The sequence below is a fragment of the Photinus pyralis genome, unplaced genomic scaffold (assembly GCF_008802855.1).
Source record: "Photinus pyralis isolate 1611_PpyrPB1 unplaced genomic scaffold, Ppyr1.3 Ppyr1.4_LG10, whole genome shotgun sequence".
Taxonomy (NCBI): Eukaryota; Metazoa; Arthropoda; class Insecta; order Coleoptera; family Lampyridae; genus Photinus; species Photinus pyralis.
Genome location: NW_022170250.1, coordinates 15,759,999 through 15,772,259, shown reverse-complemented (window position 1 = coordinate 15,772,259; position 12,261 = coordinate 15,759,999). Strand labels below are relative to the sequence as shown.

At 43.3% G+C, this 12,261-nt stretch overlaps 1 protein-coding gene across 3 annotated transcripts; it reads right to left on the bottom strand.

Moving 5' to 3' along the window:
* Positions 1 to 677: 677 nt before the first annotated feature.
* On the bottom strand, positions 678 to 11,571 carry LOC116161323 (ankyrin repeat domain-containing protein 50). 3 transcript variants are annotated; one of them, XM_031474639.1, is made up of 13 exons: positions 11,421 to 11,571; positions 6,502 to 7,723; positions 5,025 to 6,320; positions 4,104 to 4,717; positions 3,759 to 4,048; positions 3,526 to 3,709; positions 3,297 to 3,477; positions 2,827 to 3,253; positions 2,579 to 2,781; positions 2,372 to 2,525; positions 1,790 to 1,964; positions 1,532 to 1,738; positions 678 to 1,434 (listed from the first exon to the last, which is right to left on the bottom strand). In XM_031474639.1, exons 2-12 carry the CDS (start codon positions 7,426 to 7,428, stop codon positions 1,567 to 1,569), a joined length of 4,623 nt encoding a protein of 1,540 aa, XP_031330499.1. In that variant the 5' UTR covers positions 7,429 to 7,723; positions 11,421 to 11,571; the 3' UTR covers positions 678 to 1,434; positions 1,532 to 1,566. The 3 variants fall into 3 exon arrangements, with proteins under 3 accessions (XP_031330499.1, XP_031330501.1, XP_031330500.1); XM_031474641.1 differs by having other exon boundaries at positions 1,790 to 1,958; XM_031474640.1 differs by having other exon boundaries at positions 2,579 to 2,778.
* Between the last annotated feature and the right edge of the window lie 690 nt (positions 11,572 to 12,261).

Sequence of the window (12,261 nt, the reverse complement as noted above, 5' to 3'; positions counted from 1 at the left end):
CCGGTATAATCTTGTTTTTTTTTCCTGTAAAAACTGTTTAATTTATGAATTTAACAAAAGGTTACAACATTAACATATTGCAAATAAAATTGTTTAAAAACAAAAAAAAATACCCTATACTTACAATATAAAAAATTTCATTAAATGCTGTCTCTGGCGGTAGAGTGCCTAAAATACAAGCCGCAGTTCCCTGCAAAACTGAATCTTTGTTTTAAAAATTCAAAACGTTTTTCTTGAGTTTTTTTAAAAGTTTAGTTGGCACGTTCTACGGGATTGGCTTGTGGAGTATAGGGTGGTGTGAAACAGTGGATAGTCGACTGTCTTTGGTCAGCGGTATCTGCCAATACCTTTGTTTAAGGTCAATGCTTGAAATGTAGCGGACTGGACGGAGGCGGTCCACAATCTCCATTATGAACGGTAACGGATAGGCATCTTTAATAGTGACTACGTTCACTTTCCGGAAATGGATACATAAACGCATTTTGCCATCTTTCTTTCGGCCCATGAAGTACTTGAGCTAATTCAGTACATTACTATGAGAGAATTCCAAATGTGTGTTCACTTTAAGGACCAATCTTGAATATTCTGGTCGTTTTGGATTCTACATGTAAGAAGTTCTGTTAAATCTGACAACGATGCATGCGGCCATTTTGGAAAATGCTTCCGCTTGACCAATGTGTTTTTAAAACTTTTATTAATACTGTTTTCATAATATACAGTGCACAAATTTTAAATCTGTATAAAAATTAAACATTTATTACAATGAATAACAAAGACGTTACACAAGTAAAATCGAAAAAAAAAAAAAAATTTACCCACGGTCGGTCGGTCGTAGAACAAAAAGTTTAACGCATATTGCGAACCGGTATCATCACTGAGAACCTAAGCTACATAATTTAATATTGTAAATAATACGCTAGTATCAAAGCTTCACAAAAAAGTAATATAAAAAATATACAAATAATACACATATCATATGAGATCACACACAAAATAAATAATCGCGAAACACAAAATGGCAACATTTACTTAAAGCAAAAGATTTGCCCTACAACCGTAATTATTTTCATATTACATTATAAGATACACGTTATAAACATATACGGCTTGATTTATTCATAAATGAGCTATTAAACAAACGATAAATCCAAAATAAAAAAATATAATAATGCAAGGCATATTGTGAGCTTCCTCCAAGTCGGGGTGACGATTTAATCGCTCATTTATAGACGTGTATATATTTAAATAAAAAAATAGAAATGATTCTCGTAATCTACAGAAAGCGTCTATCACAAACGTAATAAAACGTAATGTTTGTAAAATAGGCCGTAATCGCTACTTAAAAACTAACACAAAACTCTAATATTAATCTTTGATTTTTACAAGACTAGGGGTAAAGAGGTTACAGCATCATCTGGGTAGTACGAAATTAACCTGAAAACGTAACACAGTGCGCTATTAGTTTCAATTAAAAAAATTTTTTTAATTTAAATAAAAGTTAGGGGCAGAGGTCGATCGAAAAATGGCTTACCATAATATTGACTAGGTACTCGCTCTCAATATACTTTACAACGGGGTCTCCTTTCTCCAATGAAAACTGTTCGTCTTCGTGCTAGGATTAGAGCTAGACGTCGACTTTCGGAAGTTTGCCGCCGCCGTATCGAGGCCGTTCTTGACGTTCGCGACCAATCGCAGCGCAGGATTCGTCACGATACCGTTGCGCTTAGGTTTCGAGTTACTAAGTTCGAGCGAATAAGTCGATAACACGCGCAGTGTTCGGGTCACTTACCCGCTGGAGATATTGCTATTTTCGGTTTTCTTGTCCGTTTTACTACTGCTCGAGCTACCGGAATTGCCCAAAATTATCCTCATGTGGGTGTCGCGGGCGAAGTGCGTGTCCGACATGTTCGCGAAGTAGTTGTTGTGCCTCAAGACCGGCTGGTAGATGTTCATCGCACCTATAACTGGGAGGGTAAAATACCGATAGGTGAAATATGCAAATTCGGGTTAGAAATAGATAGGGTGACAACTAAAACTCTCTATGAATGTTGTTTTTCTAAACACTACAAGAAAAGACCAATCTCCCTAAAATCCGTATCTAACATTTCGGATATATACGAAAGAGGATATGCATCTTTTACCGAATCACGGTCGATTCTCACTTGCGCTGCACACAGCTCGGCGCCGCGACGCCATCATCTCAAAGGTTTGCGCATGCGTTTAAAAATGAAACTTTGGTACCATCGCCATGTTTCTCCAATAGCAGGCTGCTCCGGCTCAGCTCATCTCCGTATCTTAAGTCGATTCTCAAGACTGTCGTCGTCTCACTATCTATTTCTGACACTACAAATCAACTCTGGAATTAACTTACCGAAGACGTTCGGCGGATCATGTACCGGACTTAGAGGCGGCGACGCGTATATGGGACTTTGAGGCTCGCTCTGTAACGGGGATAGTAGTTTACTGAGCGGTCGCGTTTTTCCACCCCGCGTGCACTGCTGAAGCTGTTGGGTGAACGAGAGAGGCTAAACAGAACAAATTATTCTGAAGACTTGGACGATCGATCTCGAGAACGAACCTGCGGATTGGGGACAGTCTCCCGTGGTCTATCGCCGTGTTTGCTGGAATGACTAGAGCCGGTGAGGTTTGAGCTGGATTTCGAGTTGGAGCTGTGGTTGCCTAAAGAGACCATGGATCGTCGTTGATGGTCGGACCAGTCGGAGGCACCGGGCCCCGGGTAGAGAACGGCGCTGCACGCCTTCGTCTCGGCGGTTGAACCTACTTCCGTAACACTTCAATGAAGGAAATTTGCACCTCGAATCTTACCAGATGTGATCGAGTTGGCGCTGCTGCTTGTGTGCGCCATTTTGTGGGACCTCATGTTATGCTCCTCTAGCAGTCGGACCACGCCCCTATGCCCCGATTTGGCAGCGACTCTAAGCGCGTTCCGCCCGCACGCGTCCGAGTGGTTAGGATCGGCCCCGTGCTCCAGAAGAGCGACGACGCACAGCTCGTGACCTTCCTGCGCCGCGATTCCCAAAGCTGTCGCGCCCTGATTGCAGGTGTGGTCCGGAATCGCGCCGTTTTCCAGGAGCAACTTGACGATCTCGTGGTGACCCTGCCAACTGGCCGAATGCAGCGCGGTGCGATTTTCTAAATCGACAGCGTCGACTTGCGCATGCCCGCACGTTAGCAAGAGGGCTACCATCTCCGTGTGGCCCTGCCACGCCGAGACGTGCAGCGGAGTGCGACCCTAAACACGCAAGGTAAATGAAGCAATTACACAAATCGCTAACCTCTAGATCTCTGGTTTCGACATCCGCGCCTTGTTGAATGAAAAATTTGCCCATGACTAACCGATTGTCTAACGCTAAGACATAGAGGGTGCTGCGTCCATCTGCATCCTTCGAGTCCAAGTCGGCGCCGTGTGAGATTAAAATTTGTACAATGTCGTAGTGCGCCTCCAACGCTGCTAACCTGCGGTGAGAAATTAAAAAGGCGCCAAACCTACCAGGAGAAACTCACCGTAGCGCAGTTTTACCGTCGTGCGGTCTCTGATCGCACGGCGCGTTGTATTTATCCAGGAATAAGCTAACCAGAGTCGTATGCCCCCCTTGCGAAGCCAAAACCAAAGCGGCTTTACCCTCGTTATCGACCTCATCGATCCGCGCACCGGCCTCCAACAGAGCCTCGCAAACATCTTGGTGACCTACATCAAAAACAAGAAGGGGATAGTGTAGAGCTACTTTCCCATGTACCTTCGAACGCGGCGTAGTGCAACGGAGTCCAACCGGAATTGTCTCGGTGTTGTTCGTCCAGACCGCGGTCCAGCAGCTGCTTTACGACCTCGACGCAACCTTGAGCCGCAGCGACCGACAGTACGGTTCGCCCTTCAGAGTCCATCGAGTCTATGCAACAGCCCCAAAATAACAGAAGCGCGACGACGGGCGCGTGACCCATACTCGCCGCGGCCCAAAGCGGACTGCGTCCGCCATTATCACAGTGGTCAACGTCGGCTTCGCTTTCCAATAAAAGCTCGCACACTTCCCTAAAAGTTAAAGATTTGGTTTGAGAGAACAATCCGAATGTGCCAACTAGCTTACTTATGTCCTTCAAAAGAAGCAACAAGTAACGGTGTCATTCCCTCTTTGTCTCGGTGGTCGACAGTGGCGCCTCGCTCCAACAAAGTGACCACAACATTCGCTCCAGGTGACCGAGGCGCGCACAGGGCCGCAACCGAAATTGCGGTGCGGCCATCGGCGTCCGCATGGTTAATATCCGCCCCGTGATTCAGTAAGTGCTCCACAATTTCGGCGTGACCCATATAGGCCGCGGCAATAAGGGCGGTGCGGCCTTCGTGATCGGTTAAATTAACGTTGGCGCCGTTCTCGAGCAAAATTTTAACGATCTCTTCGTGGCCGGACCACGCCGCCGCCCTCAAGGCGGTGCGATTCTCCGCGTCGACGCTGTCGAGCGCACAGCCGTGTTTAACGAGTAGCTCGACGACTTCAGTGTGACCGCCCCAGGCGGCGGCGCGAAGAGGCGTCCATCCGTCGCCGTCCGCCTGATCGACATCCGCGCCAGCCTGTAGCAGCACTTTCACCACCTGAGCTTGACCCAATCGAGCCGCGACGTGTAACGCCGCCTGTCCGTGCAGGTCGTGGAGATCGAAAAGCGGTTCCGGGCTAGGTTCTGTAGACGATGTCACCAACGACAGCTGAAAACGTCATCATTAGCCTGTCCCAACAGCACGTGTTTGAATTCATAAGAATCTAAAACTTCAGATACTTTTGGCAGAGGATATGCATCTTTTAACGGATCGTACTTTAGTGTTTAATGAAGTAACTGAGAGAGTTATTATCAGTGAGGGAATTTTGAAATACATAATTCAGTGTGCTTGGCGAAGATAAAAAATTCCAAGCACCCACGGTACGGTATCTAAAATTTCGGAAATTAATGAATAAGGATAAGCATCTTTTAATGAATAATGGAATTGAGCGGTAGAGGGTAAGCGTCATAAGTACCTGACTCTCATAGTCGCCGTCCTCTGGATCGGCCTGCTCGACCGCGCCCGCCTCCAACAGCAACTTTAACACCTTCTGATCCGTAGGCAGGAACGCCCCAAAATTGACGCCCGCCATTTCGTTACCCTCAAGCAGGCACTCCTCGACGTTCGCCCCGTTCGTTATCAACCAAAGCACGATCAGCGTGTGCACGTCGAGCGGGTTTTTGCTCGGCTCCTCGCTCTTCGCGCTCGTTCCGTTCAGATCGTTCGGCGCGTCCAATTTTTGTATCGAGAAACCGGTAAAGTCCTTGTTCATGACGACGTTCGCCGAATTCTTCGCCTTCTCGTTTTTCGTCCTCGACTTGTTGATGACGCCGTAGATCGGCGACTTCGGCCTGCTCTCCGAGCACGGGCTCGCCAGCGGTATGTTTTCGTATTTGTCAAAGTCTTTGGCGTTCAGATCATTCGTTTCTAGGTTGTGATGGGGGCTGCCTTCGGTGTCGATGAAGCTTGTGTCAAGCGCCTCTCCCCCGCCGCAATTGTCGTAGGTGTTTTCGTACTTGGTGACATTCTGCAACGCCTTCAGGTCCGCGTAGACCTCCGACGTGGTCTTCTCCAGCGAGTTTTCGCCGTAGACGTTCGGCCGGTCTTTGTTTAGCTTGTAAACCAAATTCGTGCACTTCTGATTGGGCACCTGCGACAGATACTGCTCCATTCTGGACAGGTGGAAGGCGTAATCGTAGATTTCCTGATTGCTCAAGTATTTCGCCTGCAGCGAGTAGTACATCGCGAGAGTGCAGTGGCCGTGGAAGATGTTGCAGAGATACTTCTGGGTGCAGTGCTTAATGTCGAGCAGCCACTCGGCGAAGGAATGATGAAATAGCTTAATGGTGCCGGTCTTCGAGATTACCAGAATCCGCTTTAGCAGATGAAATCGTTTTTTGAAATCCTCCAAGGTCATCTTCGAGTTGTACACTTTCATTATGTCAAAGAGGAGCGCTTCGTTTAGGGCGCACTTCGCGGCGAGTATCACGTTAAGCAGCGGCTGCACTTTCGCGAACTGTCTTCGATTGAAAAGCCGCTGGCTTAGCCACAGGTACAGGCCGTTCAAAGTGCCGGGAATCTCGCGCACCTCACGCAGCACAATGAAATTGTCCGATACGCCGTCCAGCACCTTTTCGAGGTAGAGAAAGCAACCGTTGCTCTTGATGTGCAGCTGGTTTAGCATCTCGGCGGTGTCGCGGCTGATGTGCTGGCGCAAACTGTTCTCCTGGTCCAATCGGGCCAGGATGTACTGCTGAACGTCGCGCACCACCTGTTAACAAGAGTGAGGTAGATGTTGAAATATAAAATAATCCACAAATTAACAATGGAGGTGGAGGAAGTAAGATCTGAGAAGCAGGAGTAAAAGGAAGACAGAGTGGTAAGTGGATCCTCGTGAAACTTTCAGATTGGAAATGATGTGGAGGACAGAGCAAGAGCGGATTCTGGCTCACCTGAGATTTCCTCAAATCGTCCAAGCTAAGCTTTCGGAAGCCGGTAAACATCTTCGCGATGCTCTTCGATTGTTTCCTGGCGGTGCACACCAGCAGCAGCCACTGCGGGAAGAGGTGGTGGTGGTTCGCGAGCAATTCGGCGATCGTCCGCGACTGCGACGAGCGTTCGCGCGGCTTCGATTTGGTCAACGTCGAGTTCGAGTATATAAAAGAGTGTTCGTCGATCGAGTCGACCAGTATAAAAAGGGACGTTTTGGGAGGATCGATTTCGAGTAGTGGAAATAGCAAGGCTCGTTTCAGACAGTCGTCGGGATTTAATTCTATGTTTTTTGCACGTAAGGCGAATTGTATTTCGGGATCAGACTTGAGTTTTTCGAGGTAGGCGTCGGCGATCAGCGTTCTCGGGTTGACCGGAAGATTAGGAATCGGAGGCGTGGCTTCGGAGACCTTTTTAGTATCTAAAGTTGGCGATAATGAATCTGTATAAAGGTTACCGTACAAATTGGAAGGATCCTGTGATATGTTTGTTGCCTTCGAGGCACCTTCAGTGCACTTCGCGTCATTCGCCAGCTTCCGCCTTATGCTCCTTTCGCGCTGGCTTTCCGTCGAATGGTTCAGTATTTGGGTGACGAGCGAGCGCACAAATTCGCTCAGCGAAAGGCTTTTCTCGTTCTGGCCCGCCAGAAAGTGATAGCATAGAAGACGTCTGTTGAGAGCTCTTTGCTGACGTCCCGATGGTCCCTGAGATGGCCAACATATTTCCGAACAAAACGTCGTCTTGCCGCAGCCCGGCCCCCCCAACAGTAACGCGCCGCACGTCTTCGAAACCGGCCGCTGGTCCAAGCAATGCGACAGCTTCTGAAAAGCCCACTCTCGACAATAAAATTTCTTCTTATCCTCGTAACAAGCCATCATCGTAGACCTCATTCAACAAGCGTAGACATATTGCTTTAGTTGAAAAATATAAATGATCAAATTATTTGTCTTATTGGACGAGTAGATTTAAAGTGGTAGATAGTTAGAATAGATTATATAATTTAGGCCTTAACGTTTAATATCAGTCTACATCTACACGTTTAATTGAACATGTATTAACTATTACGTATTTATGGCGAAAGTAATACTTCTACATCACCTTCTTATTATTAATATCGACGATTTATTTTTTATCCTTTTTGGGGGTACGTCAATTATTTCCATCGTTCCTGGGAATGTAAGCAACCTGCAAGAAAAAAGAGCTGTTAAGCAAAATAACAAAACACATAGACAACAAATATGTCGCGAGAGAACCAGCAACGAAAACAAGATGTACTTCGTTGACGAAAAGGAGGGCGAAGACAAAGTGATGACTCCACTAGTGGCGCCCAACGTGGGGCTAAAAAAATCAAAACGCCACTAAGCCGCCACACCAAGCAGAGGGAAACGCCCCTACAATCAAACTCACGGAAAACGTACTGAAAGAACTCTTGAAGACAACTCAACAAACAAACACCATGGACATAGACCATGGCCAACATAGACACGCCCTCCGAGGTCTCACCATGTTCCTTATACAACGCTCTCCTAGACAGACTCTACGACCTTCCAACGACTCATCGATCGTTCCCGAAATCAACTCACCGGCATCGCCATTTAGCCTACCTGGATGATATTATCATCTCCGCCACTCATCCGCAGGCGCGGAGGACTTCAGGATTTCGGCCAGTACAGGAGGTATTTCTGATCCTAATATATAGAGTAACTACAGAAAACTGAAATTTATTAAGAATCCTACACCTCGTAGCGTATGATGCTCTCCTAATACAAATTCCCTCTCAAAAATTGTTGTATCAGGATTACACAAACACGCGGGCACATTAGAACATAATACATGGGGAGGTATTTTTCCCAACTCAAGAGCCAGTATTTTATTTTCGTGTAAACTTTTGTATCAGAAGAGTATCCTGAAGGAGAGGGTTTTTTTACTCCTAATCCTAATATTATATATTTTCTCTGGCTACCAGGAAAACAATCCAGAGGAATGTTCCAATACTTTATTTACATCCGATAAAATCACAGAACACCAACGCGATATAGCCAAGGCTGAAATCCCGCCCACCCAAAAATAAAGGCAAATCAATTAAAAAAAAAATAATACTGGCAATGCGAGAGCAACATAATTATGAGAAAGAGAAGGCCCTTGACCCCCCGCCCCCTTCCTCCCCCATTATAAATCTCTTAAAAACCATTATAACATAATCGCAAAACAGTAAAGAGACTTATTTTATTGATAACCATTTCTCTCAAAAATTGTATCAGGATTACAGAAATGCAGAATTCCTTCTTGTATTACGCTCTTTTGATTCAAAATGTGTCAGAATCACAAAAGGTAGCCGTAAAATTGAACTCCATCATGATAATAGAACAACATTTAACATTCATCAAGACGGTCACCATTTTGTATGATTCAACTTCCCTTTGACACATCCAGCAAGTATAACATTGACGAATTATGTTCTCCTGATATAAATCCTTTTATTGCCAGTTATTCTATTAGGAGCGCAGAACAGCAAAACGATCCAATATTTATTGGCAGACACGGCCTTTTAAAACGTTCTAGAACTTCTCTAGAATTTTTTTACCAACGCACATGCACACAATTATTATTTTATACCATTTTGAAAATGTTCTAGAATCTTTTTAGAATTTTTCTAGAATTGTTCAGAATTTTTGGATTTCTAAACATTTTAAAATATTTGTACAATTGTTTCCGAACGCACATGCACACAAAATTGTTATTTATACCATTTTGAGAATTTTCTAAAAATGTTTAGAATTTCTACACATTTTAGAATCTCTTTAGAATTCTGAAAAAATTGTTTAGAACTTTACTTGAATTTTCTAGAATGGCTTAGAATTTTCTAGAATTTTTTAGAACTGTAGTATACACAAAATTTCAAGTGGCTTACCCCTCGAATACGACAACCTTATTTCTTCGCTGGGTATCAGGAGGATATAAACAAAGAAGAGCTTTCTTTCTTAGGTACATCAGGTAGATGCATTAAATCTTTCATTTCTCTTGCAAGTCTGCATCAGGAGAATCAGGCGAAAAGGTATTAGTCTTCTCCCAAATTTCTACTAGGAAAACATGATCGCTGAAGAGGTATGTTCTATGATCAAAAACAATCTCTATTTTCGTTTACGTAGATAACCTTTGTATCAGGAGAACGTAATATGCAAGGACGTGTTTTGTTCCTCATATGCGGCTTCTACGAAAAAAAAAAAATTTGTTTTTTTCGGCCTACCAAGACCACAATCGACGGGGAGATTTTTGTCTAATTTTTTAAGACTTTGGTATCGGGGGAATAGAATGTGTGAGATGTTGTTCCTATTACTTCATCTTGTTCTACTATCGTATCAGGAGAGTATAAAGAGTGAGGAGGTGTTTCTGCTCCTAATTCAAGGAGTTTTTATCAGAAAAATGTTTGCAATTTTATCCGGTTACCACTACATAATCGACAAGGAGGTTCTTTTCTCAGCACAAGATAACTTACCTTCACTTCAAGTTTGGACGAGGAAAGCATGATCGTTGAGGAGGCTTATATTTTTTTTGTTAGCGGGATAACATAATAGATATGGAAATCTTTTGGAGACAAAACACCTTATTTCACTTAAACATTTACAATGCTTGCACACTGTACACTACTTTACTTTACTATTGTTACTTTGTCCTGTAATTGGGCGATAAGCCTGTAGGGCAATAAATAAATAAATCAGGAGAATCGAGGAGAATATAATAGTGAGGAGGTGTTTCTGTTGATAATAGACAGGGTTTTTATAACAAAACTGTTATACATTTTTCTGGCCAGCAGGAAAATCATCATTTTGTGTCAGGAGAACATAATATGAAACGCAATGTTTCTGTTGCTCATGTCTACCAGGACAAAGAACTTATTTTTCCTGAAATGTTTTCAACTTTTGTGTCAGGGGAATATAAGATGAAGGTTTTATCAGAAAGAGTTTGTAAATTTTCTCTCGCTTCCCAGAAAACATGAACCACGAAAGGGTTCTTTTCTATACTTACTCAAGACAAGTGTTCTGGTTTTCACTTAAACCTTTATAACTTTTGTACACGAGGAGGTATTTTACATCACAATATTTAGAGTAACTGAGAGAAAGATTTCTCGGTCTACCCGGAGGATGTAAAAAATGAAGAGGTTTTTTTTTCTTTCAAATAGTGAAGTTAGCTGCAATAACCATACAAATATCGGCATGCGCAACAATTATCAACTTACCTTGTGTGTTGGATTTAAACACCCTGTATGCGGTACAAATTGGAGCACACTTCCTGTGGCCCACTCACATCACATAATACCAAAAGACAATGGCAAACTTGCTATGAGAATTGAAGGAGTGAAAGTGTGGCAAATTATGAGAATGAATGACCGGTTATCCCCCTTGGAGCACCCTGTATGTGCTAAATTAAACACAGACTTTTTATGGGAGATAAAAAACTTTATTAGCATTTTAATTATTCAGAGAGCATAATGCAGGAAAAAAAATTGTATTATTATAAGGTCACAGAGAGTTATGACTCACACTTTAAGTAGGTCCAATTACAATATTGAGAAAGATGCTGGGAGACAAGCGAAGATAATTAAGTACCCCCTTTTACTTCTGTTGGGGGCTACAAATAGAATGGGGGGTTTATAAATAATATTTCCCACAACAGCCCGGAATTACATAAAAGCGTTTGGCACAAATCTCAATTTTCATTACCGCCTTTTTGTAATTTTAAAAATAGGAAGCACATTAGGCAACTTGTCGAAAAAACGAGGATTAAAAATAACTCCTGTGTTTTCAATGGGGAATCAAACACCCACTACAATTTCCTTTTGGGAGAGAAATGTGCGTTACGCGTTGCGAATGCGAATACTTACTGAATTAAAACGTAAACACTTCACTTTGATGGGCACAATTGCGAAATAATCACTTTTTCACTTTATAAATAATCGCACGAATTTATTTATTTAATTAGTTTTTGGTTATAAGAGCACTGGGACTGTCAAAACTAGCGCGGCCGTCCGCCACGAGATGGCACCATGTTTGCGTTTGCGCGCTAATTTTAAAAGTAGCGCATCTGTATAAAGATTCCTTTCCCCATCCTACGCCTTTCGTCACTGTACTCGCTCTCATCACCCTCTCACTATTATTTTTCCTTTGTTTTTATAATCTTCCCTCCCCATTTTTCGTAGCTACCCATTTACTCTTTCGAAAACGCTTCAGTTTCGAACGTTTAGTGTTCTCCTGATATGCATTTTTTTCGGTCCAGAATGAAGAAACGTAAGGAAGGGTAATGTCTATTTGGAAATTGGAATACACATGTTTAATGTACAGATACATCAGGATCTGTAAAGAAGCGTCGCGGGATGAACACGGATATGCGAGTAGGCATACCGATGTCACCGTTCGCATGAGTTCTGCTTTCCTGATACACGATAAGGAGGAATGTTTCAAAAGTACCCAACATTGGGGAAGTGACATACACCAGTTCACTGATACGTTCTCCTAAATATAAATTTGGTTGCAAGGAAGTACCTAGGTTATGGATACACCATAATAAAATTCATGGCAAAACACTTTTCCACGTATGATGTTTTCCTAATACAAATCTTCTTTCAAAAACGATGCATTAAGAATTCAAAACCGCGACTAGTACAGAACTATTATACTATGATAGAACGTAACATCGCGTTTTCTGTTCACCTGATAAAATTGTTT

Bases quoted from the DNA above. Each gene is read 5' to 3' on its own strand.
- LOC116161323 (XM_031474639.1), bottom strand. From the start codon at position 7,428: ATGAGGTCTACGATGATGGCTTGTTACGAGGATAAGAAGAAATTTTAT. The intron at 4,718-5,024 runs GTACTTATGACG...TGACGTTTTCAG, and splicing joins ACGGCGACTATGAGAGTCAG to CTGTCGTTGGTGACATCGTC. The intron at 1,739-1,789 runs GTAAGTGACCCG...GCTCGAACTTAG, and splicing joins AATAGCAATATCTCCAGCGG to TAACTCGAAACCTAAGCGCA.